At 43.4% G+C, this 26,323-nt stretch overlaps 1 protein-coding gene across 1 annotated transcript in view; it reads right to left on the minus strand.

Moving 5' to 3' along the window:
• xpr1a (xenotropic and polytropic retrovirus receptor 1a) overlaps positions 1–26,323 on the minus strand; it is a 75,214-nt gene that overhangs the window by 12,458 nt on the left and 36,433 nt on the right. Inside the window, exons 3-11 of the mRNA XM_004555095.5 lie at positions 12,972–13,073; positions 9,260–9,480; positions 8,979–9,128; positions 8,803–8,886; positions 6,960–7,041; positions 6,696–6,883; positions 6,194–6,373; positions 2,921–3,089; positions 1,147–1,347 (exon numbers count right to left, since the gene is read on the minus strand). Of these exons, the coding sequence (XP_004555152.1) occupies positions 1,147–1,347; positions 2,921–3,089; positions 6,194–6,373; positions 6,696–6,883; positions 6,960–7,041; positions 8,803–8,886; positions 8,979–9,128; positions 9,260–9,480; positions 12,972–13,073 (1,377 nt within the window). The remainder of the gene's footprint in view (positions 1–1,146; positions 1,348–2,920; positions 3,090–6,193; positions 6,374–6,695; positions 6,884–6,959; positions 7,042–8,802; positions 8,887–8,978; positions 9,129–9,259; positions 9,481–12,971; positions 13,074–26,323) is intronic.

Here is a 26,323-nt window from a genome sequence, read left to right on the forward strand (position 1 = left end):
CTCAAACGATCTCCTCAACAGGCAGTTTCCTCAACCATTTATTCAACGTCCGTGTCTGTGTCTGTGGAGCCGTCTTCCCACCCTCCTCCTTCACTTAACCAGCGATCAGCCTTGGCCTCCATTATCATGCTGGATGAAAGACAGCTTCATACAGAATAACACATGAAGGGAGGCCATTAGTCTAAGGGTACACAGGCTTCAGACCAGAGGAGGAAGGAGGATATGGTTTAATGGACGCCTTTCCTACTGAGATGGAAGAAAAAAAAGAAAAAGAGGTCTGTCTCTCCTTCTGGTTCCTCCAGTATCACTGACGGTCAGCTTGGGAAGCAAATGCACTGATTTAAATTTAAATCGAAGAGAAAAAAGCCAAACCGAGAAATAGCATTTAATGATTTAAAAGGTTGCAGATGAAGTTTCCTTGCTGGCATTTTGCTGGAAAATAAATATATCGGCGAGCAAAATGCCAGCAAGGGTTTAAATAGAAAAGCAGCTTTGAAAGGAGACGTGTGAACAAATATCTGCGATGCAGACGGGAAATGCAAAGCTGCGTGCTAAAGAGATGCTTTTACTGCCCGAGCGTCTCTGAACATGAATTCCTTTGTGATTTGGCTTCTGAATCAGAATAATTTTAATCATTTCAGGGTAATTACGAAGCTGTTACGGAGAGAGTGACTCGACTATTAATGCTCTCTTTTTACATCCAACCTGCTCGTAATTTCAAATCTCTGCCTTTTCTTTTTAAATCCTCGACTTTCACCGATCTGCTGCCTCTCCTCTGTCTGACCTCCTGAACCGAGAGCAGAGCCTTGCTTACATACAGCTGTGTTTGACAGACCTCTCCCATTCTCTTTATAAAGCTCCAGGCATGGAAACCAAGGCCAGCTTCTAGCATTTGCGCTCAAGGTCACCTCAGCTCTTTGAGTACACACAGCTCCACACAAAAGGCATTTTAGCCTTTTGTGTGGAGCTGACATGTTCCTGTAATACACGAAACACACGGAAACTGTCGACTCTTCAGCTCGAGACTGACCGTGTCTGCGTTGGGTTCCTCTTTGATTCGAAGCACTGCAAATGACATAAGCTGTTATATAACGTCTGCCCAGCTGATACCTCAGCGTACACGTGCTTATCAGTCCCGTCTCCTACCTTCGTGTGTGGCGTAGAGGGCGGCAAAGGTGACAACAAAGAAGGTGGTAGAATATTTCCCAGCGTTCACCAGGTGCGGGAAGGCCCTCTTTGTGTCACGGTAACGCCTCAAGCACTGGATGAAACGCAGCCAAGCAGGCAGACACTGGATGATGGCACGGAGACCGTAGGAGTAGCTGTGGCACATGAAGTCTCGGGAACCTACAACAATATAAAACAGAGCACTGTTCACTCCAGTGTGTGTGTGATCAGGGAAAAATGCACTCGTCCTCACAGCGCGGTTTGAATTATGTTAAAATGCTCTTCATAGACTACAGCTCTGCATTTAACACCATAATTCCCTCCACACTCACCACCAAGCTGGAGCATCTGGGACTCAGCTCATCTATGTGTCAGTGGATCTCCAACTTCCTAACTGGCAGACCACAGGCAGTAAGGATGGGCGGACATGTCTCAGCCTCCACCACTCTCAGCACTGGAGCCCCCCAGGGGTGTGTTCTGAGCCCCCTGCTGTACTCTTTGTACACATATGACTGCGTGGCCACTACCAGCTCCACCACCATCATCAAGTTTGCTGACGACACCGTCGTGGTGGGCCTGATCTCTGATAACAACGAGACGGCCTACCTGAAGGAGATTAGGAATCTGGAGAACTGGTGCCAGAGGAACAACCTCCTTCTAAACGTCAGTAAGACAAAGGAGCTGATAGTGGACTTCAGCACTAAGCAGGAGAGGAACTACCAGACCCCCGTCATCAACGAGTGCCCAGTGGAGAGAGTGGACAGCTTCAAATACCTCGGAGTTCACATCACGCAGGACCTGTCATGGTCCTGTCACATCAACACCGTGGTGAAAAAGGCCCGACAGCGTCTCTACCACCTCAGACGCTTGAGAGACTTCCAACTGCCCTCCAAGGTGCTCAGGAACTTTTACTCGTGCACCATAGAGAGCATCCTGGCGGGAAACATCTTAACCTGGTTCAGGAACAGCACCATGCAGGACAGACGAGCTCTACAGAGGGTTGTGCGGTCAGCTGAGCGCACCATCCGCTCCGAGCTCCCTGACCTGCACTCAATCTACAGCAGGCGGTGCTGGACCAAGGCCAGGAAGATGGTGAAGGACCTCAGCCATCCCAACAACAGACTGTTCTCTCTGCTGAGGTCAGGAAAGCGATTCCGCTCCCTGAAGACCAACACAGAGAGACTGAGGAGGAGCTTCTTCCCGCAGGCGATACGGTCTCTCAATCACACCACCACACAGTACTGACCCACACATATGGTTCTTACACACACACTGGACTTTCTGGACATTGTTTTCACTTCATTACTTAAATCACGCTGCTGTTATTGTGTATATATTTATTTATATTTCTTCATACATTCTTATATAGTTCTATATTGTGTATTTTGTTGTACAGTTATTTTATTTTCAACTTTAATTTATATATTTTATCTTATTCTTTCCCAGTTAAATTTACCCTTCATTCTAATTTGTGTTGTACAGTTATTTCATTTTTAACCTTAATTTATATTTTATTCCTTCCTAGTTAAATTTACCCTTTTTAATTTTTCATATTTATTTCCTATCTTATTCATAGCCTTTTCCTTTTTTGTTCTCTTTAGGTCACGAGCAGTCGTCCAAGCATTTCACTACATATCGTACTGTGTATGACTGTGTACGTGACAAATAAAATTTGAATTTGAATTTGAATTTGTTTTTATGTTTCTACTGTGCATGCTTTTCCAGTAAACAAAAGCAGAGCATAACGCCTCACCTCCAAAGTCCGGTAACAGGCCCTTGCTGTTGCTCCACTGCAGCTCGAAGATGTAGAAGCAGAAGAGATACTCCAGGTCCATGAGAGTAAACACCAGAGAGTTGAGCTGATCAGCCAGCCAGAAGTCTGCAAACTCCACCCGGTGAAACGGCGCGGTGAAAACACGAAACTGAAGAATGAAAAGACGGATGGTGAAAACAGAAAATGTGCAACAAAAACCTGAAAAATGCTTCTTGCGTTTCAGAAAACGCCCCAGCTGACCTCCCTGCAACAAACCTTACCTGGGACGTCATGCTGCAATTACCCCGAGTCTGCGGTTCATCACTGAGACTGAATTAGCCAACAAATTATTTGCATGCAAATCCTGCAGTACTTTACGAGGGAAGTGCAAAGCCGAGGGAGACACCTAACGCAGTGGGATAAAGCCTCCGGTCTACCTTATCAGCACGCCACAGGACGCTCTAATGAGTCATGCTTTTGTGCCTGTGCACATGAATTTGTGTATTTGCGTGCCACTAATTATTAGTGAACACAAAGACATGAAAGGAGCTGGCTGTGCTCTGCAGCCTGCTTCTACGGGCGTGTTATTTGGGATATGACTTTGGCAGGGGTTCAGTTATTGACCACGCTTTGTAAAATGATACAACCCTGCTCGACTTTTTCCATTTAACCCCCCCCCCCGCGGCTACATCTGACATTCAGGAGCGAATGCACACACCCTCCCAAACCCCACATACTCTTTATTCCCTACAAATGTCACACAGTATTGATATCTTTTGTTTTTGCACATATTAGCTGATTTCTTTTAACCCGTCAGTCAAAGTCAGTATCGATCGAGTGGCCATCTCACTCATATCCACTCCGTGTGTTGTTGTCTAAAGGCTAAGCCTGCTGCACTCATGGTAACGTCTTCATTTCTTGAGCAAACACTTGTAATTCAGCTGCTAGCTCTGCAATTTGTCCTGTAATGAAATCTTATACTGTTTGTCATCAGAGGCAACACGCACACCTGACATGGATACGTGATCTCATTACTAGTAAGAAAACACACTGTTTACTCCAATGAAACAATAATCCAACACTTCATATCTACTCTAATTCTATGCTGCCATCATGAGTGTGCAGGACCAATCAAGAGTGAGACTGACTGTGAAGCCCAATCAGAGGAGGAGGGCTGAGGACTGCGGGGAGCTGCGAAAGAAGGGACACGAATACGAGCAGGGGGTCTTCTGCTGATGCTGGGGGACAGGTGGGGAGAAGGAGGGGGGATGAGGGGCTGAAGGAGAAGTGGAAGAAGAGGAGGAGGGAAAGGAGGAGCTCGGGGCATCAACATACTGATAGATCTATGCCTGTAATGATTGCACAGTCACAGCCTCCACCTCCCCAGAGACAAGCTGCATTCTATTATCCCTCACCCCCTGCCCTCTTTGTCACCACACACACACACACACACACACACACACACACACACACACACACACACACACACACACCCTCTCTCCTGAAGGCCCCTATCACAGCTTAGACAAAGGACAGAGTAACACGGGGGGGCTTTGTAAACATGAGGTTTAAGATGGATATCTGAATTGTGTGAGATAGAGACGCATGCACACATGTGCGCAGACACATTTAAATCGCAGGTTAATAAAATAGAAAATGCTAGAACAGCAGACACAGCTCAGAAATTAATTTCTAATCGGTTTTCCTTTGTTTTTATTTTAAATCTTTGTTGCGTTAGGATAATAATGCCAAAATAACACAGGAACAAAATTAATTACACCTCGTGCTTGCTAGTGTATGTTCTCTACATGTTCTCACTGGTGTTTATTGAAAGTATAGAATATTTTTTCTCTTCAGGACTTAAAACGTCTGCGTAATAAACCTTCTGTTTGCCACGGTTGTGTCTTTCTCTCCGACACTGCAAAGTGACAGCGTTCATTCCTCAGCACACACACAGAGCAGGGATCTTACACCATCTCATCGTGTGTGCACTGGGTTCATGTTGTTAAAGCAGTCCGTATCAGCTGCTGTGTCACAGCTGTAAACATCTGTTACTGGACTTGCAGGAACCCTGACTGTTGGGATCATGCATCCACTTTGAATTACAGACTTTTCAGCAAAATACCCAGTGACTCAAGACACAACTCCCTTTAGCAAGTAAGGTAGGTGGTATCTTACTATAATACACCAAATCTCTGTCTGCCTGTGCATTTGTTTCTTTGTCTGCAAACTCCTCCTACGCAGTCAGGAGTGAAGCAACCAAACACTGCTCAGAAAAATTGGAAAAATATGTGGCAATGTGTTAGGAATGAAAGGAAGCCACATTATTTGATGGAAAAGAAAATCTACTGTGGGCTGAATTCAAGACAACCCAAAAATCTAAGTGAAAACTGACGAGGCAGGTTTGCCGAGTTTGGTCAGATTTCAGCCCCCGTGTACTTTTATGCATGTCTGACAATGTCAGGACATGATGGTGACCTGATCACTGAGATCCTGGGCAGTTTGAGCTGGGAGCATTGGATGGATGGAAACACAATGTCCCTGAGGTGATCTATTGGATTTAAGTCGAGAGAGCGTGGGGCCAGTCAATGGCATCAGTTCCTTCGTTCTCCAGGAGCTGCCTGGATGTTGTGCCCCAGGAGGAACCCAGGAGCCACTGCACCAGCGCAGGGTCTGACGATGGGTCCAAGGATTTCATCCCGATACCTGACAGCAGTCCATGTGCCTAATGCTGGCAGCAGTGACATTCACCCCAGCTAAAGGCAAACTTACAGCAAAGCAGGAAAAACTGTCTGAGGCGCCCACCTGTACGATCGTTCCTGTGCAGGGGGCTGTCTCATTGGTGCCCCTCTTATTAACAACCTCTGCTACTTAAGTGGCTAGATCAATGCCCACAGGTTTAATTGACTTGATGCTAAACTCTGATTTTTACTTTAGCTTTTTTTGAGCTGTATATAGTGATGTCATCACAGACCCTGGCAACCACTTAGCAACCGGGAGCTGTTTTTTGCCTTTCTAAACCTACAACACCTTATGAAAGCAGTCTATCACTTTAGTTTCCTGACAATAGCATCTCATTTATTTCCACAAAATTTGGATTGTACCTGCCCACAAACCACCTAGAAACGGGCTAAAATGACCCTTTCATCTCTCACCTCTATTTTGTTTACTTTTCTCATTGTGATTAAGCACATCAGTGTGCAATACTCTAGCATGGGCGTGGACTATTTACTATACATTAAAGGAGCATTTCCAGTAAACGAGTTAACCGACCAGCAATTTGAGGAGCCAGAAACGTGATTTGTAGTAGCAGGTCTTGAAGGGGTTGATGAGGAAGAGCACCATGAAGCCATAAAGGATGAGAGGGTTGGCCTGCATGGGGATGTAAGTGTACTGCGAGTAGAGACAGGAGAGGATGCTGAGACACCACAACACGCCCAGGAAACCAGCAATCTGCAGCACAGGAAGGAAAAAATGGCATTAAAAGAAAGCTCCTTTGACACATGATCACCATTAACCCAAAAATCAGAATAACGAGTGAAAAGAGGTTCTGCTTTCAGTTCTGGGTTACCAACAAAACCCCGTGGACATCTAAAGGTAGTGCTTCTACGGAATCAAATCTTATTTTACATGATAATCTGTTCCTTGAATCATAATTACCCAGCTAAACAACCATGTTTACTCAGGCTAAACACTTTATGAATCCATGATTGCCACTCAGAGATTTGAGCAATTTTCCAGGATCTTCTATAAGACGAGACGTCTTTTTTCTCACCTCAAACAGGTGTTGGTGCGAGAGGTTGTTTCGTGGATTGATCTCAAAGATGAGGACGTGGTTGACTCCAGCCTGTCTCCATCCATAGGTGTTGATGCCCAACAGGAAGAGGAACTGGATCAACAGGAAACCGCCCCGATAGATCCGCACCATAGGCCAGACGTTCTCAGAGCGGAAGAACACGGCACCTAAACAAACCGCAGCATGTTTACTGCTTTATGAAGATGAACTATGACGCCGGTGAAAACAGTAACTTAGACTTACCAGTGATAACGAAGCAGATGGCAAGAATGATGAAGAAGCCACAGTAGAGACCCACGCGAAAAGTCGTCCAGGCCAAAGCAGGCTGAACCAGGCAGACAGGAATAAACCGGATTAACGTGACGACTCACACGAACACGTCCAAAGACGCTTTAGACAAAACGTCATGCAGCAATGAGTCACAGACTCTAAACCAATTTCATTCCTTTTACCTGCTCGTAAGCATAAATATATTTATCACACACACAGGAGACATGGAGAGCTCACATGTTACACACTTTAAGCCAGACATGACAGTAATTAATGCAGGAGCAAAAGATGCATTGGAGAGCCTTGTTTTTCTCCTGAATGATATCCCGTCTGTTCAACAGAGTCGAGGCACTTATAAAATCAATACTGAAGGCTCCGATGGTTTCCTTTGTCTTTCTCTCAATCTTTCTCACCCCGCTGGCTTTATTTCTCTTTCTTTTAAAAACTGGAATGTTTTGCTTTTAATTGTATTTTTTTATAGTTAGATAAATGCAAAAATATTGCATGCTGGGATATTCTTCAGCAAGCATTTCAACATTTGTTCTTCAAGAGGTGACATCTGCAACAGTACAATTACAGAACAGGGGAGGTATGAGAAGCACATTCACTAGCAACTTTTGACTTAAGTAATGAAGCTTCTATCCAAGTTCAATAAAGATGATCTTTAATCACTGATTGACCTGCTTACCTTGAAATTCAGGCTGTTAGTCTATTCTTCACATCCACAAACTCAACACTGACATTATTACTCTGGTTTGATTATTTTCTTGCCCCATCTTCAGTCTCGGTTCTGTAAATATCAATGATCTTCTGCCACTTGGACTCTCGTTCGTGCTACCCTCTTCCACCTGTCCTAACCTCCAACTTCACCTTCAGCATCTACACTCTGGGGATCCTGTTCTAATCACTATTGTTGCTGGGACTCTGCTATGATGGTTCATTGGAGTCTAATTGCCAAAGAGCTCAGAAAATCAAATCCCTTAAGTCAATAAATAATGTTCAGTTTTTCTAAATGATCTCTCTTTATTGAACTGCCTTAATTATTTAAGACTAGACTCAACAGGGTCTGGAAACATTCCTCAGAGATCCTGGTCTATATTGACAGTTGATGCATATTTGCCGTCTATATCCAGCTCTATCACATTCCAAAGGTGCTCTGATGGACTGAGATCCAGTGACTGTGGAGGCCATGAAGATGAGGACACTGCAGTCATAAAGGGATGGACATGGCCAGCAAGAATACTCAGGTAGGCTGGAGCTACCATGATGGCCACTTGGTGCTAAAGAAGATAGTATCCCCCACACTATTACACCACCAGCACCAGCCTGAACTGTGGATGCAAGCATGGCTCCATCCTTTCACGTCTGCTTGCATCCTGTCCAGCAGTGCCAGTCTTGTCTGGTTGTGGTGAGCCTGTGTGAACTGTAACCTTACGCTGTAGCCATCTGCTTCGAGGTTTGGCATGTGTGCTCAGAGATGCTCTTCTGCACAACTTGGTTGTGTTATTGTTGCCTTCAGCCTGTCAGCTCAAAGCAGTCTGGCTATTCTCCTCCGATTTCTAACATCAACAAGGCATTTTAGCCCAGATATTATCTGCAGTATATCAGATCATTCTCTGTAAACTCTACACGTGGCTGTGCAGGAAAATCCCAGCAGATCAGCAATTTTGGAAATACTCAGCCGAGCCTGTCTGGTACAAACAACTACGCCATGTTCAGAGTGACTTCATTCACCTTTGTTCCTCTATTCACCTGTTCATATAGCTGATTATGTATGAACAGGTGTGTTTCCAGTGTAATCAGCTGTGATTCTGACCTGAGCTGCCCCCAGAGGAGGAACTCTCAGCCTCTTCATGGCCCTTTGACGATCGCCTCCCTCCAGCTCTGTGGTCACCAGGGTCTGGATACAAAAACAACCATTCGTTTCAGACATGTTCGTTTTTTCTACACACGTCTGACATGTAGTAAAGTCCACGTGTGGCAGGCAGGCACCTCCGTCTCAGTAATGAGCTGTGTGATCTTCTTGCAGGTGTAGAAAGGTGCCACCTCCACATGAGCCACACGCCAGTCTGCCCCGCGGGAAGTATCCAGGATCTTGTCATGTTTCTTCAGGATCTTACGGAAACCAGTGAAGTTCAGGTTCTGTGGGAGACAAGAAGAAACCAGCAGCTACAGACCACACCAGACTGGAAAGAGACTGGAAAGGATATGTAGTCTGATCAAACGACTGCAGGTGACATAAAGTGATCTGAGTGTGTAGATGCACTAAAAACCTGGTAGTTCTGAAGCAGGATGAGGCTGAGGTAGAACTCGCTGAAGGCTAGCTTCAGGTCTTTGATGTTGTGGTGTTTGCAGCGCTCCTCCTGCGACAGGTGGAACCTGGTCTTGCGTTTCCGCAGACCGGGCGAAGCATTGCTCTCTCGCTGAGCGTCCAGTGAAGACTGCAGCTCGTTCTGCAGCGTCGCAAATCGTCTCTGGGCCTCGGCAAGCTTCTCTGCAGAAGGACAATGAAAGGATGTCACATACATCTTACATACTGTGCTGTGGACACACACACACGTTTACACACGTTTACACTTGCACAGCACAACTTCCAGTTTTATCTACTGTTAAGCGTGTTGATTGTTATTATAGCCACTGTGTATTTGCACATATTATAATGAATATTATACATTTTAGAGGATGTGTAGAGTAATACAAAAATAATAAAGGTCCTAATAAGCCCAGCGGAGCTGTTAAAAAACAAGTTGTTGGTTTGCTTGGACTTTTATTTTGGAAATTTTAATATTATTCCTGCATTTGCGTAAAATTAGAGCCTTTACTTTGGTCATTTGCTGCTTAACCTCGATATTGTTAAAATGCAAAAAACTGCTGCAGCAAATAACAATAAAAATGATTCTTTATTTCTGCTTGTTCCAGGAAGCAGAAGCATGGAGACTCTTAGGCTGACCTGTGAATGCTGCTGACTGAGGAACCATTATCTGGGTCAGAGATAGGTTAATACAGCCAGAGAGACAGAATGAGAGAGGAGGGGTAATCACACGCTGCTTGGACAGCAACCTGCATTTCATTAACTTCTCCTGCAGTTCAACTCACTTTTCCAACAAGCAGCTCTCATTTTCCTCCTGCTCTTTGTTTAAATGGTGAATGACTGGTTCTTATACGCCGCTTTGTCTGCTTTCTGTCTCACGTCCACAGCACGTCGAATGCATCGTGAGCAACTCGGGGTTCAGCAACTTGCTCAAGGACACTTGGGATGCAGACCGGAGAACCCAGGGAACCACCAGCCTTGTGATTAGCAGATGACCTGCTCTATATGCTGAACCACAGCCACCCGAAACAGGTCAAAATAACTAATCATTTGGGCCTGCTCTGATGTGAACCGGTGTTTGGTGTCCTCCCAAACCTACAAGGTTCTTTTCAAAGCCACCTACTCTCTGTAGCAGGCCAACAAGACCTGCAGCCCCCTCTTTTTCCCTTTTCTTTGCTGTTTCCTGCTCCGTTCACATGGTAGTATTTCTTGTTTGTGTGCAAACATACATTTTCCTGCATCCGGCTGGTTTGTGGAACAACCTGTTTCAAAAAAAGAATAACTAATCATTAATAAATGAAGCCAGTTTCTTCTCATTTAACTTCCTGTTTTCTTCATTTTCTTCAATGTATTTGAATAAAACTCTTTTTCAAACTGAAAATAGAAGTAAAGCTAACATCTGTTTATCATTGTTTGCACGTAGATGGCAGCTTAGTGGCCTGCTTTCCATTACATCCTCATGCTCGTCAATCCAAAAGTAGAATGACACAATTTCTTTGTCGACATAAACAATGTTTTCAGGGTATATTACTACAACCCTGAGTATTTCTTTTTCTACACAAGAGTGGAACCCGCCCGACAAAGATTTTTCCTCTTTATGCTATTCGATGTCACATCGATGCCTCGTGGGAAAGCAAAAACTTTGCTTCGACATCCAAACTCGCAGTAATCCCTCAACAGGCACAGAAGCATACGAACCAATGCTCCACTTAATGCTCGTGAGAAAGTCAGACTGCCTTGAGGTCAAGAGTGCAGCGTCACATCAGAAGATGTGGCTGGACAGTTCATCTGTGTGGGGCTAATGAAGCTGAAAGAGACAGGTGTTGGTTGGTTTAGGTTTCAGCGGCGTTGTCTTTACTGTGGTGGTGTTTTCAAACACCTTTTGTTCTTTCTCAGCTTCCAGAAAGTGACAGGGTGAAATCCTATCAGCCTAAAACAGCATTTCTTCATTTCTTTTTGTTGTGTATTTAATCCACGATGATGAAAGTGTTGTTGTCCAACAGACTGGATTCTAGCGCTTTGCAGCAGGATGGCTGTGAGAGGTCAGGGACCCCTTTCAGAGGGAGAAAGCTCAGTCGAGGCAAGTGTCTTATGTAAAGTCAGCACGCAATTTATCTCCATCTCTGCTTTAAACACACACACACACACACACACACACACACACACACACACACACACACACACACACACACACACACACACACACACACACACACACACACACACACACACAGCTCTGTAATTTCTTGCTCCCTCCTCCTGTGTGTGGAAGATAAGCAGGAGATGTTGATGTTTTCATGCACAGCTTTAACCGACCTCGGAGCTGCTGAGGACTCACTGACTCACTGTTGTAACCCTGATGTGACTCATGTCACATGCCACACTGAGACGAATGACACCGAAATGACTGTTTTCTTCTGTTATTCGTTATTCATAGTCCTTCACTGACAGACAATAACATGCAATTTTTGTTTTTTTAAAGGCACTACTGAGCTCTACCAACAGGCACCAACCTGCCAATTATAAAGCAGAGGTAGGCAGATTGATCTAAATATTGATAGTATCAATACCAACGCTGGTATTAGTATATGGGCGTACTAGCGTGATGGGATCGATACTTTCTATCCTCTAAGTTTAGTTCGCAGCCCACTCAGTTTTATTAAATGATTCTTTTTTTCTCGTTTAATGAGAAAAAAGACCTCAGACTTGCACTATGAAAAATGTCTGTTTTATTTATAGGTGACATCACATCTAAACAACAGAACTGAACCCAAACAGCAGTTTAAGTTTCAAAATTTGTAGCGTTTTCTCTCATTATTGTAGAAAGTAAAAATCACGATGGTTGGTGGTCATTTAAATATGTTGATGATGATTTCTCTCATCAAACCGTGCCACCGCGCTCTCCTCTATAAGCTGCCTTTGTAAGGAAAGAGCGTTGGTAACAGCAACACTCTGAGAAAAATCAAGACATTCAAAGTTGGTTCAGCTTCATGGTAACGAGGTCCAAAGTGATTTATACCACGTCTGTTTGCTGCTCTCGCCATCAGTCTGCCAGAAACACCCCATCATTACGAGCTGGGACAATCTTCCCGGTCAGCCTTGGCCGGCCGTTGACCCAGCAAGTCTGCAGTTTCATTAACGGCCTCCAGGGGAAGCACGGTCTGCTGTTAGATAACATCACTTCACTCAGAGCTGGAGCTCAGGACCTTCTGGTACCAGAATACCAGAATATATTATGGCTTCCATCTCATGTTACACAGTACACACATTCCCCGCTTCACTCCCTGAAATACACACAGGCAGGCCTGCTCTGAAACGCGACTCTCGCTGGCCATGTCTGAACTCAGCACAGAGTAAATAAACAGTGTGAATTATGCAAAAATGCTAAGAAGTAAATGAGGATACAGCTGATAGGAGTCTTTACATATTTACATGCAATATGTGATTATAGAAGACAGGTTAAAGCATTGATTTGTGATTAGTTCCAGAGCTCGTTCAAAGATGGAAGTATTGTTTTTAAATGAAGTTAAGGTGATATTGCTTAACATTGATTTTTCTAAATTTGCCAGCTGAATAGTAACCATGAAATTTCTGAGACGACCTCTTGTAATCGACTTGATTTAATATAATCTCCGCCGATTATTGTCTCGAGAGTAAGTGAAGTAAATAAATACCTGAATAGAAAGTATTGATTTTCAGAAGCTCCTTCTCACAGGTCTGGAAAAACCTCTCCTCAAACTTAGCGTAGTATCTCTTCACCGTGTCTTCATCTGTGACTGTTAAAAGAAAGAAAGAAACGATGGTTATTAGCAGTGGTGAGTGTGTTTACTGCAGCATTCAGCTAAATTAGCAGGTTATCATTTGTGGGACTCCCACTCCACTCGTGTACACAAATCCACAGCTGCCAAAGCAATTAGAGCAAAAATGTGAAAAATGTAACAACTTTGTGTTTTGTTTGTTTCAGTGTTACTACAGTGGACTAAAGGGACATGCAATAGCTGCCATCTATGTTTATCAGTGACTGGGTGATTTAGCCAACTGGCTAATCCTCCAAAAACAGCACGTACCCTTTAAGGGTTCATCAGCAACGAGGCAAACAGACGTCCATTCAGAGCTACAATTAGATCAGCAGCTTCCTCCTGTCTCTCCACTGTCTGACAAAACCCTGCATGTCTTTTTCAGGACCAGCCAATTCAATCAGCATTGATGCTCCGTCTCAAATGATCCTCTGCCTCATTCACAGCAGGCTATCCAACACCTGACACAGCTTAAATGCAGCCGAAGGCCAGTTACTGCACACGCACACACGTGCGCTCACTTCTGCAGTGCATGTTCTAAACACTGCTTTAAATTCATCATCAGCTCGTTACTGCAATGATGTTCAAATCCTCAGACAGCCTTTATTCATCAGGGGTCACCTCAGCGGGTAGCACTGCATGTTTGATTTGACAGCTGTTTTTATGCTGGATGCCCTTCCTGACATGACCCCAAAGGAATTATTATCTCTCCCAGGAATGAAGCAGGAAACTATGGAGCTCCTCAGTGTGACAATAATAATAATAAACAGTTTCCTAAAAGATCGGAAACATTCAGAGAGTTGTACTTGTTCCATAAATATTTGACTGAGCTCAACTCTGTCTGTCATGTTCAAAACAGCAAAATGAAAAAGGTCATTTCAAGTGGAACAAAGAGAAATGTAGGTTTGCTGGATAAAGCAGCTCTTCTGTCAGATCCACCGGTTACACAGCTCTGTAAACACAAGCTAATATATAAAGTAAGCTAGGCTGCAGGTGGCATGTGGACAGGCTTTCTATTGGCTACAGTAATAACAAAGAAAGCCGCGGGCAGCAGCCTGTCGATATCACCACTCCACACACACACACACACACACACACACACACACACACACACACACACACACACACACACACACACACACACACACACACACACACACACACACACACACACACAGCAGTGTATGAGACTGTGAAGGTGAAACAATCTTCGACAGAAGTTTTAAAGTCCAACCGTTTTACAAGAAAAATAAATGGAAAACCTGCACAGAACCACACAGAGATAATCAATGGATAGGCTGATTAAAAGGTTATGAATAGCTGTAAAATTACAAATCCTCTGAAGCACCAGAGAGGAACACCTGCTGACAAAATAGCGTCCATGTTAGCAAAAACGTCGCGTGTAAAAGAAGTTCTAACTCAAAACCTCCAAACCAGATCATCATAACATCATAACAAGGCAACACGTGAACAAAGAACTGCATCCGGTTTATTTATGAATGAATATGCAGATTTCATGCACTGTAGTTTGCAGGGGAGGAGAAAGTGGCCAGATTATGGTGCAGACTGAGGTACAGTAAGTATAATTGCAAAATAAGACAATATTTATGTTACAGAGGAAGCTAAGTATGAACAGTGGAGACCAGAAGAATAGAAAACATCGACTAAATCTACTAAAGAACAAATGAAAGGTGGACAGAAGAAGAGTGACTTAAAGAGAAGCAGATGGTTTCCAGTCTGTCTCATCACTCAGGTCCAGTTGCAGCTCAGGTACCTCAGCACCTGCAGGCTGATGGGGTCACTGACTGGATGGATGGATGCTGACCAATCGGCTGGCTAGTATTAGCAGCTTAGCTGAACGACTGAGTACCTTGCTGGCCAGCGTGCTATGGCACAATGACTAATGATCCAACTCACTCCTTCACTCAGACCTGCAGGCGAGCAGCGAACTGAGCTGTAATGTAATTCAAAGTAAAAGGTTGGCCTGCTAATGAACACTTTGCATGGAAGAGCACTAAAGGATAGAGACACAGTAAAGCAGTTAGTGACCCGTGAATCATTCAGCATGATTACCAAATATAACCAAATATATATAAAACCATTCAATCATGAAAAATTCAAAACCTTTTCTTAAAAATAAACTCCAACAAGACCTTTTTATGTAAACCAGCAGTTTGTACAGAAGACTTCAAACTGGTGTCACTTAAGAGACAAAATATTTTGCCATGTTTTTAAAAAAATACAAATACATTTGATGTCGACCTTCCTGTGGTGCTCAGTAAAGGGCAGGTGAATGTCAGGAACATTACCTGTGATTCTGATGAATGAAAGAATAACATTTGTTTCTTTAGTCAGCGTGTCGAGCACTAAATCACATGTTCAGAGACATTTTGGGTGAATTAAGCCCACATACACTGCGAAATGTTCTCCACCCTGGATTCTGACTAACAGAGCGAGCGTGGTGGTGGGAGAGGAGCTGTGCTGCAAGAAAGTGTAGATGTGAGGGCAGCTCTCAGGTAGGAGATGGGCTATGAAATGACCTTTGCTTTCTGCTCACCTAGCACACAGAGACGCTCTTTATGCTGATGCATTTTGTGTGAGGTGTTGTGATGTGTAGGAACAAAGGCAACAGCAGGAGCAGGGTTCATCTTTGATTGCGTCCTCACAGCTGTGGCTTCACTAACAGGCTCGCCGCTGCTGCAGGGATCCTGGCACCTAGCTCCTCTCAAACCCACACTCCATCTTTATTAGCATACATGAGTACTGTTTACACCTCACAGTTACATTTCACGTGCTTCACGTGTCACTGCTGAAGAAACGCAATGAAACCTAATTATGGGAACATTTGAAAGTCATACAACGACTGCGGCGCGTTGCGCATCTTTGATTTAATCAGTGCTGTCAGTGTTCATGTTAACGACGTGTCTCTGTCAGCGACACAGTGGGTTCTCTCATTATCTCGAGTCTGGACGGTTCATAGCTGAGATGGCTTCACAAGCTTTCACTACACTACACGAATAAGAAGCTTCACGAAAGTTTAAAGTAAGAAATAAAAAGTGTTATCAAACTTCTTTAGGTAGTTGTGCTCCAATGATATGCATGTATTCATCAATTAAGCATCATTCTGCCTGTTTTATAATTTCCTGTTTTTGTGGAGATGGCATCGGCCCTCTGTGACTCACCTGCAGGACAGGTGCACCCCTCTCCACGTCGTCTTACAGCGGGCGCCACAATGTCCACTGTAATCCTGGATGTCCTGGTTATTTGTTTCTTGCGTGTTTGTGTTTGTGTCCCGCTGATCACTGTGTGCATTACTTCTGTCCACACACCTCAGGTCTCAGCAATAAACACTACTGTCTTCTGTTTTTGTAGCACCGAACGGGACCTTCAGAGGATTTGTGAGGACATTCAGTCAGTAATTAAGACGTTTATACACCCGACCAATCACCACAGAAAATTTACAGCAGCCGTGCTTCTCATTTTGCTCACGGCTACATGACGACTATTTTTCTAGGCTGTAATTTATCCAAAGCTGGAGAAAAATCAATATATGGTTTGATTAGATTTACGAACATTTAACAGCTGTAAAACACGAGCGCTGACTCGGTGCTCTCAGCGGCAATGAGGCCCAAATTTATTTTTCTCAACCTTGAGTGAAAATGCACAGAAAACAAACAATAAACCTCAACAACAGACAGTGCCGTGCAAAAGTCTTGAGCCAACCACCATGTTTTTTTACTATATTTTGCTTCCAAGGGGTCAGACTTTTTTTAAAAGGCTTTCTGACGCAGTCCAAAGTTTTTGTTTCAGCCGAGCACTGAGCACTTCAGTCCTGAACCTGACCGTTTTCTGAGGAATATTTATTTCTTTAAGATACAAACCTATGTAGCAGCTGACAGACAACTTAGCAAAGAAATTAAATTGTATCTTTTGAGACTTTTTAAGTAACATAAGTAACAATCTGTCAAAAAACTGGATTTGAAAATCAGTGGCAACAAGTTTTATGGAGTGATGAAGGCAAATGTTTTTGGTTCAGATCACTGTGTACGGAGGAAGTCAGGAGAACGGTCCAACACTGGGTGTAAACCACAGTGGAGCCTGTGTCACGGTTTGGGGATCTTTCCCAAACTGATGGAATTATGCACGGCCATGACAACGATCCCGAACACACCATGAGGCAGTAAAAGCAAACCTGCACAGGAAACACTAAATTAAACACTCTCAGTCATGGATTGGTCTCCACAGAGCCCAAACCACAACATTACTGAAGCGGTGTGGGATCATCATAGGATGGAACAAAAGGCAGCGAACATCCAAAGAAGAGCTTTGAATGTCCTTCAAGAAGAAAGCTTCCCTAACAGAGTTCAGGCTGTGTTGAAGAATAAAGGTGGTCATATGAAAATGTGACTTTCACTGTTTTTGGCCTGCACACTGTATCTCCACGTATGTTTGCACAGTGCAATAAATCGCTGCACATACTGCACATCCATTTTCAAGAGATTAAAGTGTGTTGATCACACAATGTAAGAAGGAATTTTTAAAAACAGTGGCTTTGTTTGTCCTTATTTTGGACTTGGTCAACTTCTTTAAAGAAAATACACAGGAAAGCCTAAAAAACAGGCAATTTGTATAAAATGTTCCCAGGTTTTCAGAACCAAAGGTCTTGATTTTAAATATTTTCCCAGTCTGTAGTTTAAAAAAAACAATCATATGTGTATATAATCAATTTCTAATCAGAGAACATGAAGCAACCCAAGCACATTTTGTGTTGCTGTCTCAGCCACTGTCAACAGCTTTACCAGGAAGCAGCCAGAGGAACGACTGAGTTTCTGCGTTCATGAGACAGACGTTGATACAACATGTCATTAGAACAGGAGATCCAGTCCAGCATGTTGTGTTGATTCACTGGCTTCACGCTTTCAGACAAAGAATTGCGCTGGTAGCTAGAAAAACAACTCTTGACCTGCAGTATTCCCCGGGCGGTGTACAGAAGGCAGCCCCCCCCCCCTCGCCGCTAACCCCTTCTTCTGTGGACTGTATAAATAAATGATGAGACAGCTTCCCCACAACCCTACCACACTCACCCCTGAAACACTTCACACATGCATACACACACATACACGCACACACTCCCCACCCCCAACCTCTTATATTCCCATAGAGGCGTTCTATGACGCGACTCTGTACCGCCAGCATATAAATCCTTCATGGAGACCCTCTAACTCGCCGACCACGAGCAAGATTTGGAGACAAGAACAGGAATAGACCCGCACACCTCCCTACATCAACTCTTTATATATTTGTTGATTTAGTTTTTAGTTCAGACAATTTTTATTTTCCTTTACGCTGCCGCACGCTTCATGTAGACGACTGACCGGTGTTCGGTTTGTCAGGAGGATATCATCTCTCATTGTCTCCATAACTCCCCCAAAACAAACACACACGAACCTCTCCACACGCCAATTCCATGTCCTTCTTTGTAAGGTCCATTTATCCCATTTAACGACACCTCGCTGTGCAATATACACTATATTCTGATGGCATTACTGCCAGGGGAGCTGAAAAGGCCATTACATTATGATTGCCGCTGTATTAGCTCCACTTATCTCTTCCCTGCAAGCGCACAGGTGTAAATCCCGAACAAAGAGAAAGACAAACTGAGCTATAAAAGCGAAGAGACTCGACTTAACTCAGATCTGATATTAATCTAGAGAGACAAAAAGAGTGGGGTCACATAAACAACTTCAACATCCTCTGGTGCCAGGCTGTAAGGAGGAAACACAGCAGTAAAACCAGCCCGACACCCCCACCTCCCTTCCCCCATCGCGCCTTTTTTCTCACTTATTCCCATTCAGCCCTGCAGCCACAATTAATTCTACCAATCATCTCTCTCATCGAGGCCAGGGGAGCATTAAGAATGCACACTCACCGGGCGAGACTGCCAGCGAGGGAGGACCGGAGGAAGGGTGAGGAACTGCAGCAGCTCCGAGTTTATTGTGTACTATTTATACTGCCAGACTGCAAGCAAAGCAGCTCCCTAAAAAAATAAAATAAAGCCTTGTACAGTAGAGAAACACACACTCGACACATTCTGCAAAGTGTTAATATCTTTGTCTTGGTGTGCGAGAGAAACAAATGAGGCACATGTGACGAGTAAATTACCAACAGCCAAGTGAATACTTGACGAGAGGGAGAGAGTGCAAGCAAGAGGCCAGATGGGGTGTGAGATGATCTTTGGACCCGAGAGAGAAGACAAAACATCCAGGCACACTGGAAAATGATGAGAAAATTATACTGGGCAGACGAGCAGAGACAGGCCAAGAAACACGGGTGTGAATGAACTCTAAAGGCAGGATTTTAAAGAAGGTAGGTTTAAAATTTGAATCTCTCTTTAAGGTTCTTCTAAGTGTGTATGAAGTGTTTGATATCTTCAGGGTGGAAGCTGGAGCATCTTACAGCTCTGAAGCTGGAAGAGAGACACACACGATGGATAAACTCTGCATTTAATCAGATTACACAGGCTTGAATCAAATATCAACTATAACCACTTTATGAGGAAAGCAGCAGCAATAATTAGAATTATTAGAGTTGAGGAAAACAAATTTAAAACTGCCATTAAAGTATAAGTTTAAGTACGTCTGCAGTCAAACTCACTGTTGCATTTTGTAAATATGCAGCGATTCTCATTTCTTTGTCTTTAGCTGGGAAAATGGAAAATACCTGCAGCGATTTATTCAAACGTACATGGAAACAGAAAATGAACCAAAAACAGAGTTTTGTATGATTCTAACAAGCCTGGATGTTTGCTGGCTTTTGTTCTGATATCTATCAGGATGATCCCACACTGCTTCGGTGATGTTGAGGTCTGGCGAGGCCAATCCATGACTGTGGCGTTCCCCTGTGTGTGTTTTTCTAGCCAGGATTGTTTTTATTGCAACGGTAGTGTGTTCGTGATCATTGTCCCTTTACTTCATCCAGGCCTGACGACTGTAATAGTCTCTATTTTGGCATCAGCCGGGCTCTGCTCGCTCGTCTTCAGCTAGTTCAGAATGAGGCAGCCCGACTCTTGACAGGCGCTCGTAAGCACGACCATATTTCTCCAGTCTTGGCTCGTTTACACTGGCTTCCAGTACGTTGTAGAATTGATTTTAAGTCTCTAAATGGATTAGCTCCGTCATACCTCTCTGATCTTTTAACTAAAAATACTGCAAACAGATCTCTCTGGTCAGCTGATAAGTTGCTTCTAGTTGTCCCTGTCAGCAGGCTCCAGGGGAGACCGGGCCTTTGCGATTGCTGCGCCCGTCTGCTTCTTCATACTAGGATCTCTCCAACACTCGACATTTATAAATCCCGTCTGAAAACACATTTTTGCTCTGTAGCTTTTAATTGTGACTGAGTTTGTTTTATTCACTGTGTGTGTTTGTTCTACTTTTTACTTTTCTTACTGTGTACAGCACTTTGGTCAACATGTGTTGTTTTTAAATGTGCTCATAAATGGGGATGGGTACCGGTTCTGACATAAACGGTAGTAACCAGACCGAAAAGCAGCGCACATTTTGGTGCTTTATTTCGGTGCTTTTTTTTCCCCTGAGATGTCTCACACTTTGGATTCTAGCCAATCATTTTACGTTTCCGAGGATAGTAGGCGGGGCCAGGTACGTAGGTTCTTTTAGAGCAGAGCTACAGATTAAAAATGCCCAAGGCGAAGCGGTCAAAGTCTGGCTGTACTTCACAGCAAAAGATGCAAACTCAGCAGCAACAAGTGCTTTAAGCTGATACTGTGATACTGTCAAAGGAGGTAACACCTCGAATCTGATGAAACACCTGGAGACGTATAGCATTTTGTTAAAAGCCGAGAAATGCGCCGTATTTGATAGCTTGCTGCGAGACCTCACACCGAGCGCATCTACTGCGGGTGTGGTGCCTGTTATCGGACCCGGAGTTAGCAACATCCCCCAAAAACACAAAGAGGAGAGTCCTGGCCCCTAGCCCTGCCAGTGTAGCAGAAATGATGAGGATGATGATGCAGCAGCAGCCGTTCTTCTCTGCATGAGTAGCTTAATGTTGTTCGTGTGTAATTTACGTTGAGTAGGCTAACCACGTTATTACATTAATGCATGTAAGGTGAACTAGCAAACATCATCATAGCTACATGCGGCTGTCTTCTTGTTTGATGGCAGATACTCCCTTCACCCTGGCCAAAAAGGCTAAAATGACCAAAGAAAAAGTGGAAAACAGCTGAACATGAGAGGTTTTTGGACAAAGTTTGTGTTTTTTTCCATTGATTAAGCTTCCAGCCAAGAGTGATGCCATATATGCCCTATAGCTGCAGAAAAGGCTAACATTGTTATCTTTTTACAAAAAACAGCTGAACATGAGAAGTTTTTGGACAAAGTTTGTGTTCTCCATTCTTTAAGCACCGGCACCGTTTCAAAAGTACCGGTTTGGTACTGGTATCAGATAAAACCTACACGATACCCATCCCTACTCCCTATAAATAAATAAATTGATTGACTGATTGATTCTGAATGTATAATGCCATCACTTTTAAGCCACACCTCCACTGAGACCATTTCTGATGAGGCTTCAGTGACTAGTAGGTGATCAACTAAAGCAGGGGCGTCCAGGCCTCGAGGGCCGGTGTCCTGCAGGTTTTAGATCTCACCCTGTGTCAACACACCTTATTCAAATGATTAGTTCATCACTAGGCCTCTGGAGAACATCAAGACATGTTGAGGAGGTCATTTAGCCCTTTGAATCAGCTGTGCTGGATCAAGGACACATCTAAAACCTGCAGGACACCGGGCCTCGAGGCCTGGGTTTGGCTAATAGCTGTTTGGGAATCACCGTGTTGTTGCAAAAACACAGTTGTATGCCTGTCAAATGTTGTTCTCTTACCAGTTTTCTTTAGATTCAGCTAAAGAAAAGGAGGATAGTAGTAAAATGCCCAAATAAACAATTTAAAAATGTGTTCTTTTGTAATTATCTATGTGTAGATACATCACTGGTTCATTGTTAAGCGTCTTAACAAACAACAAAAGCATTTGATTGAAAATGGTCAAGGAAACAGACTGGACTGAAAAAGTGAGCAAAAAAATTAGCCACTGTTCAAAGAGAAAAACTGAAAGACCCTCATAAACCCCGGAGAACTCATGCTCAAGACCACTTTAAAAAATGACAGGAAAGTCTGGCGTCTTGGGGCCAAAATACAAAGAAACAAGTCTTGATGCATTCTCAATCATCCAGGTAAGGAAATCTCTAAAAGTTTTGGAGACAAAGAAATAATGTGACTCAAGACTTTTAGTGCTGTAGCTTGTAGAGCTAGTGGTGTGTTGGATCTGTCCAAGGTCCTGATGCTGGAGAAGAAATGAGCTCAAAATGCCTCCGTTAAAAACAAACAAACAAGCCTGTCGTAGAAACAGAGCAGACAGAGTGGAAGGTTCAAGACAGAGAAACTTTTACTTGTCAATCAAACTGTGTAATTAGGAGAGTACAAAAGATGCAGAGAAGTTTGGCAGTGCAGCAATTACCCCAGTGAGTCCCTAAACAAGACAAAGATGCTACAACATGCTGATGGACGCACGCTAACAGGCAAAGTTTCTGAGAACAACATGAACTGGGTCACATTTGTTTTACAGGCTGAGTTTTGTCCATAATTTGTCCTTCATATATAAAAAAGAGAACTAACAAGAAACAATGCAACTAAACTCCTAATGCATGACATAAACCCTTCGCTTAAGGCATTCTTACATCCACTGTAAACTCAGATGTACAGAAGAAAAAGTACAAATGTGAACAGAAACATCTCGCTGTAGGTCAGTAAAGGAGGAAACATGGCTGAAAGCTAACTGGGAATAAGGAAGCAACATGAGGCATGACGGGACAGAGAGAGAAGAAATAGGAAAAATTACAGTCCACACAGAAAGCAGTGTGAGACCAGGGGGCTGATGGGAAAGTTAATTAATGCCTGCCCTACTTTGTTAGAGGGCAGTAAATAAACTAAAAAAGCAAAGCATAAGAAAAGTCAGCGTGTGTGCGTCAGTCTGAGCAAACGTCTTTATCTCTTGCCTTTCTTCTCCTCTCTCCCTTCTTATTTTACTGAGCCGCTGCTGTGAAGTGTTATCTCTGACAGTCAGAGTGACACAAAGTTTGGCTCAGACCCCCCCTCTCTCCTCCCAGCATCGCGGGCCTTGAAGATCAGGATAGTTTCTCTGAGAGTTTCACTGACTGCATCTACCTACAGGTAGATAGAGAAAAGGCAAACTGATAGCAGCACAAATTAAGCTGTCTGATTTATCTCATTGGGCGAAATGCTCGGCTGGACTTTTCAGCTTCAGTCGCACTCGGACAGCCTTTGAGATCCAGAATAATATAAGAAAAAACAGCCTGTGTGTAAAATCTGCTCTCAGGATACTGTAAACTAAAAGGAAGCATACACCACTTTCTTTGATCAGTAATATCATTCTGCTGTCAGAGTCGTTTCTTAAGCCTGTGCTTGCTTTTTAATGCGATAGTCATTATTAATATCATATTTCTTTACACAGGCTCCCACAGCTGGAAAATGCAGATTGTATTCCTGGCAGCAGTTCGTAGTTTAATAAAGGAGCAGGAATTAGTATCAATGTCTTAGTATGCAGAGTCACGCAGCAGATCAGTCACACAAAACTGAAGCAAATCTAATCTCACATCAGATCTGATTTCATGGAACCAGTCGCTGCAGAGTCGGTCTCTACGGTAAGGACGACTTCCCTGAGAGTCTCAGAGTTTTGTTATAGTTTTTACTAAAGATTTCCTCTTAAATGCATTATGATGTCACTAGAATCACGATTTTGTGGGCACCATTATCACTCTGTGGTTTTCTCTCTGTTGGAAAGACCACGTTACACACACAGCATGCAAAAAACGAAAGTTTCTGCAGGACTGAAGTCTGCGCTGCTGTTTACAATAAGTGCAAATATTTCAGCTACATTTCATCTATTTATCTGAATGAACTTGTTCCCAGTGCAAAGGTGCTGAATTTGTATTACTTGTAACACAATTTTCTTTTAATGACAAATGGTCCAGAACACTGGTACTAAACTTCTGTCCATTTAACTGGTACAAAGAAAATGTACCAGTTAATAGGATGAATACGAAGCCTTGCAGGTTACTCGGAAAATAAAAACTTTTTTTTACTAGTCCCAGGTTTTTACTGGGACTTTCTCCATTATCAACCATTTGGGAACCAGCATCTAATTAGTGCCCTACACATCTGTTGTTCTGTGGATTAAAGGATGTTGTCGCCATCTCACTTGCAACATCTGGTCTCTGCATGCTAATATTTGCCAATAGCATTTAGCATGAATGAAACATGACACACACGTCTGTTATGTAAATCTGGTATTTCACAGTTACAGTCGTTTGTTTTTGCTTTATATTATATCACAGTTTTATAGTTTTGCACTGCACCCACATCACTCTGCACAGAAAGGATGAACTGATCTCTTTCAACTCAACATTATAAAACATCAGCAAAAACCTTTCCCACAGTCTGCAGAAGTGAGTGAAGATTGCACTTCTCATTTGTGTAAATCTTGAACCATTAAAGTAGGATTACACAACACTATAGAACACTTGTGCATGAGCCGGCAGTGACTGTGAGCAGAAAATATGGTAGCACAGAGCTTCAGGATACAAAATACAAAGCTGCTCTTGGAAAACTGCTCCCTGATTCACTGAGCTGGAAAAATGAAGTATATTTTGAGTAACACCTAATTAAAAAATTAGAAGAGATGTGCAAGAGGGACGAGGGGGGAGAGTGTGGGGGACAGCAGGGTGCAGGGCAGCAGGCATCATGAACTAACTGCACAGGTCCACAGCTGGAGGGGAATTCCTTCATGTGTTTAAGTGTTTCCACTGAACCAAAACACTATTTCTGAGCTGCTATCTGGAAGCAAAGATGTTGAGCAAACACAAATGTTTGTGAGAACTGACCCAGTAACACTATAAAACCTTTTGTCCTGCTCCAAAGCTTTTTCACCAAACACTTATCTCCTGAATGATGACTAGACTCAGCTGACAGCCTAACACCATTAGTCAGGGCTGGTCTACATGGTCACGGCTCATTAAGATAACAATAAGGTTTACGTTGAGCATCACACAAACGTGACTGATATTAATCATCTGGTCTGTGGAGAAAAGAGCGTCGGAAATGCTCGATTGTGCTGCTAATGTCTCATTTTGCCGCTCTGCTGGAGAGGCACGGAGGACTGCAACCTCTAACGTGTTGCTTCAGCGGCTCTCTTTTCATTTTTGCCTCCTTGGTTGTCTCTTCATCAGTTTTCCTTCAGCTTGAGGAAAAATAGATGTTTATTTCCTCTCTCAGCTCCCTCCTTCGCTGTTTCTCCTGTCCCCGTCTTTCCTCACCACTGAACTTATTCTTCTGATCTACATGCAGCCAAGTGGAAGGACTGAGCGTGGCATCCTAGACTCACTGCATTCATACGGAAAATGAGGAGCACACAGGAGCCGAGGAGGAAGTCATATCAGGGTCCAGTTTGCAGCTGTACTAAAGTATGGTAGCAGTAAGACGGGATGATCGGTTATTCAAAAGAGAGAAACAATACTGAGAGTGTCATTTTTTCTGTGCATGTGCGCTGATTTTTTTTTCTGCACCTGACAAAGACAAAGGAGCAACAGCAGAGCCATCCCCAAAGTACAGTACATACACACAACAGAAGCTTTCAAACACGCTTCAAAATTAATATGTCTCATTATCGCACTTTGTCCATCTTTGCACTTTTTAATCAATATTACAGCCTGTGTGAAAAACCACACGACAGGGGAACGGAGCAGCTGTCCTGTAGATTTTGCATAACCTTACATCATCTGCACGAGCTCCGCTGTAGTCTGCTCGGTCCTTTCTTACATTGGAAGCGTGCGCAGTGTCGTAAGACAGAGGACTTCTCCGGTCAAGCCGACTGATGAAATAAGCTAAATATATCACCGCAATAACAGGTGAAAAGTGATGCAGCTGAAGATCAGAAACGAGGCGAGATCATGAAGAAAGAAACAAAATAAAATTGCTGTGAAAATTGTGCACATGGGAAGCAGTTGACACCTTTGATGGATGAAAAGAGGAAATGAACTGCCATGTTTCAAGCACTTATTATTCACTGGAGAACCAGAGCAGGCTTAATGAAAAGGGCCGATTTTCTTATTTAATACAGTTAAATAAAAACAGAAAAAGA

This window comes from Maylandia zebra, linkage group LG23 (assembly GCF_041146795.1).
Source record: "Maylandia zebra isolate NMK-2024a linkage group LG23, Mzebra_GT3a, whole genome shotgun sequence".
Lineage (NCBI taxonomy): Eukaryota > Metazoa > Chordata > Actinopteri > Cichliformes > Cichlidae > Maylandia > Maylandia zebra.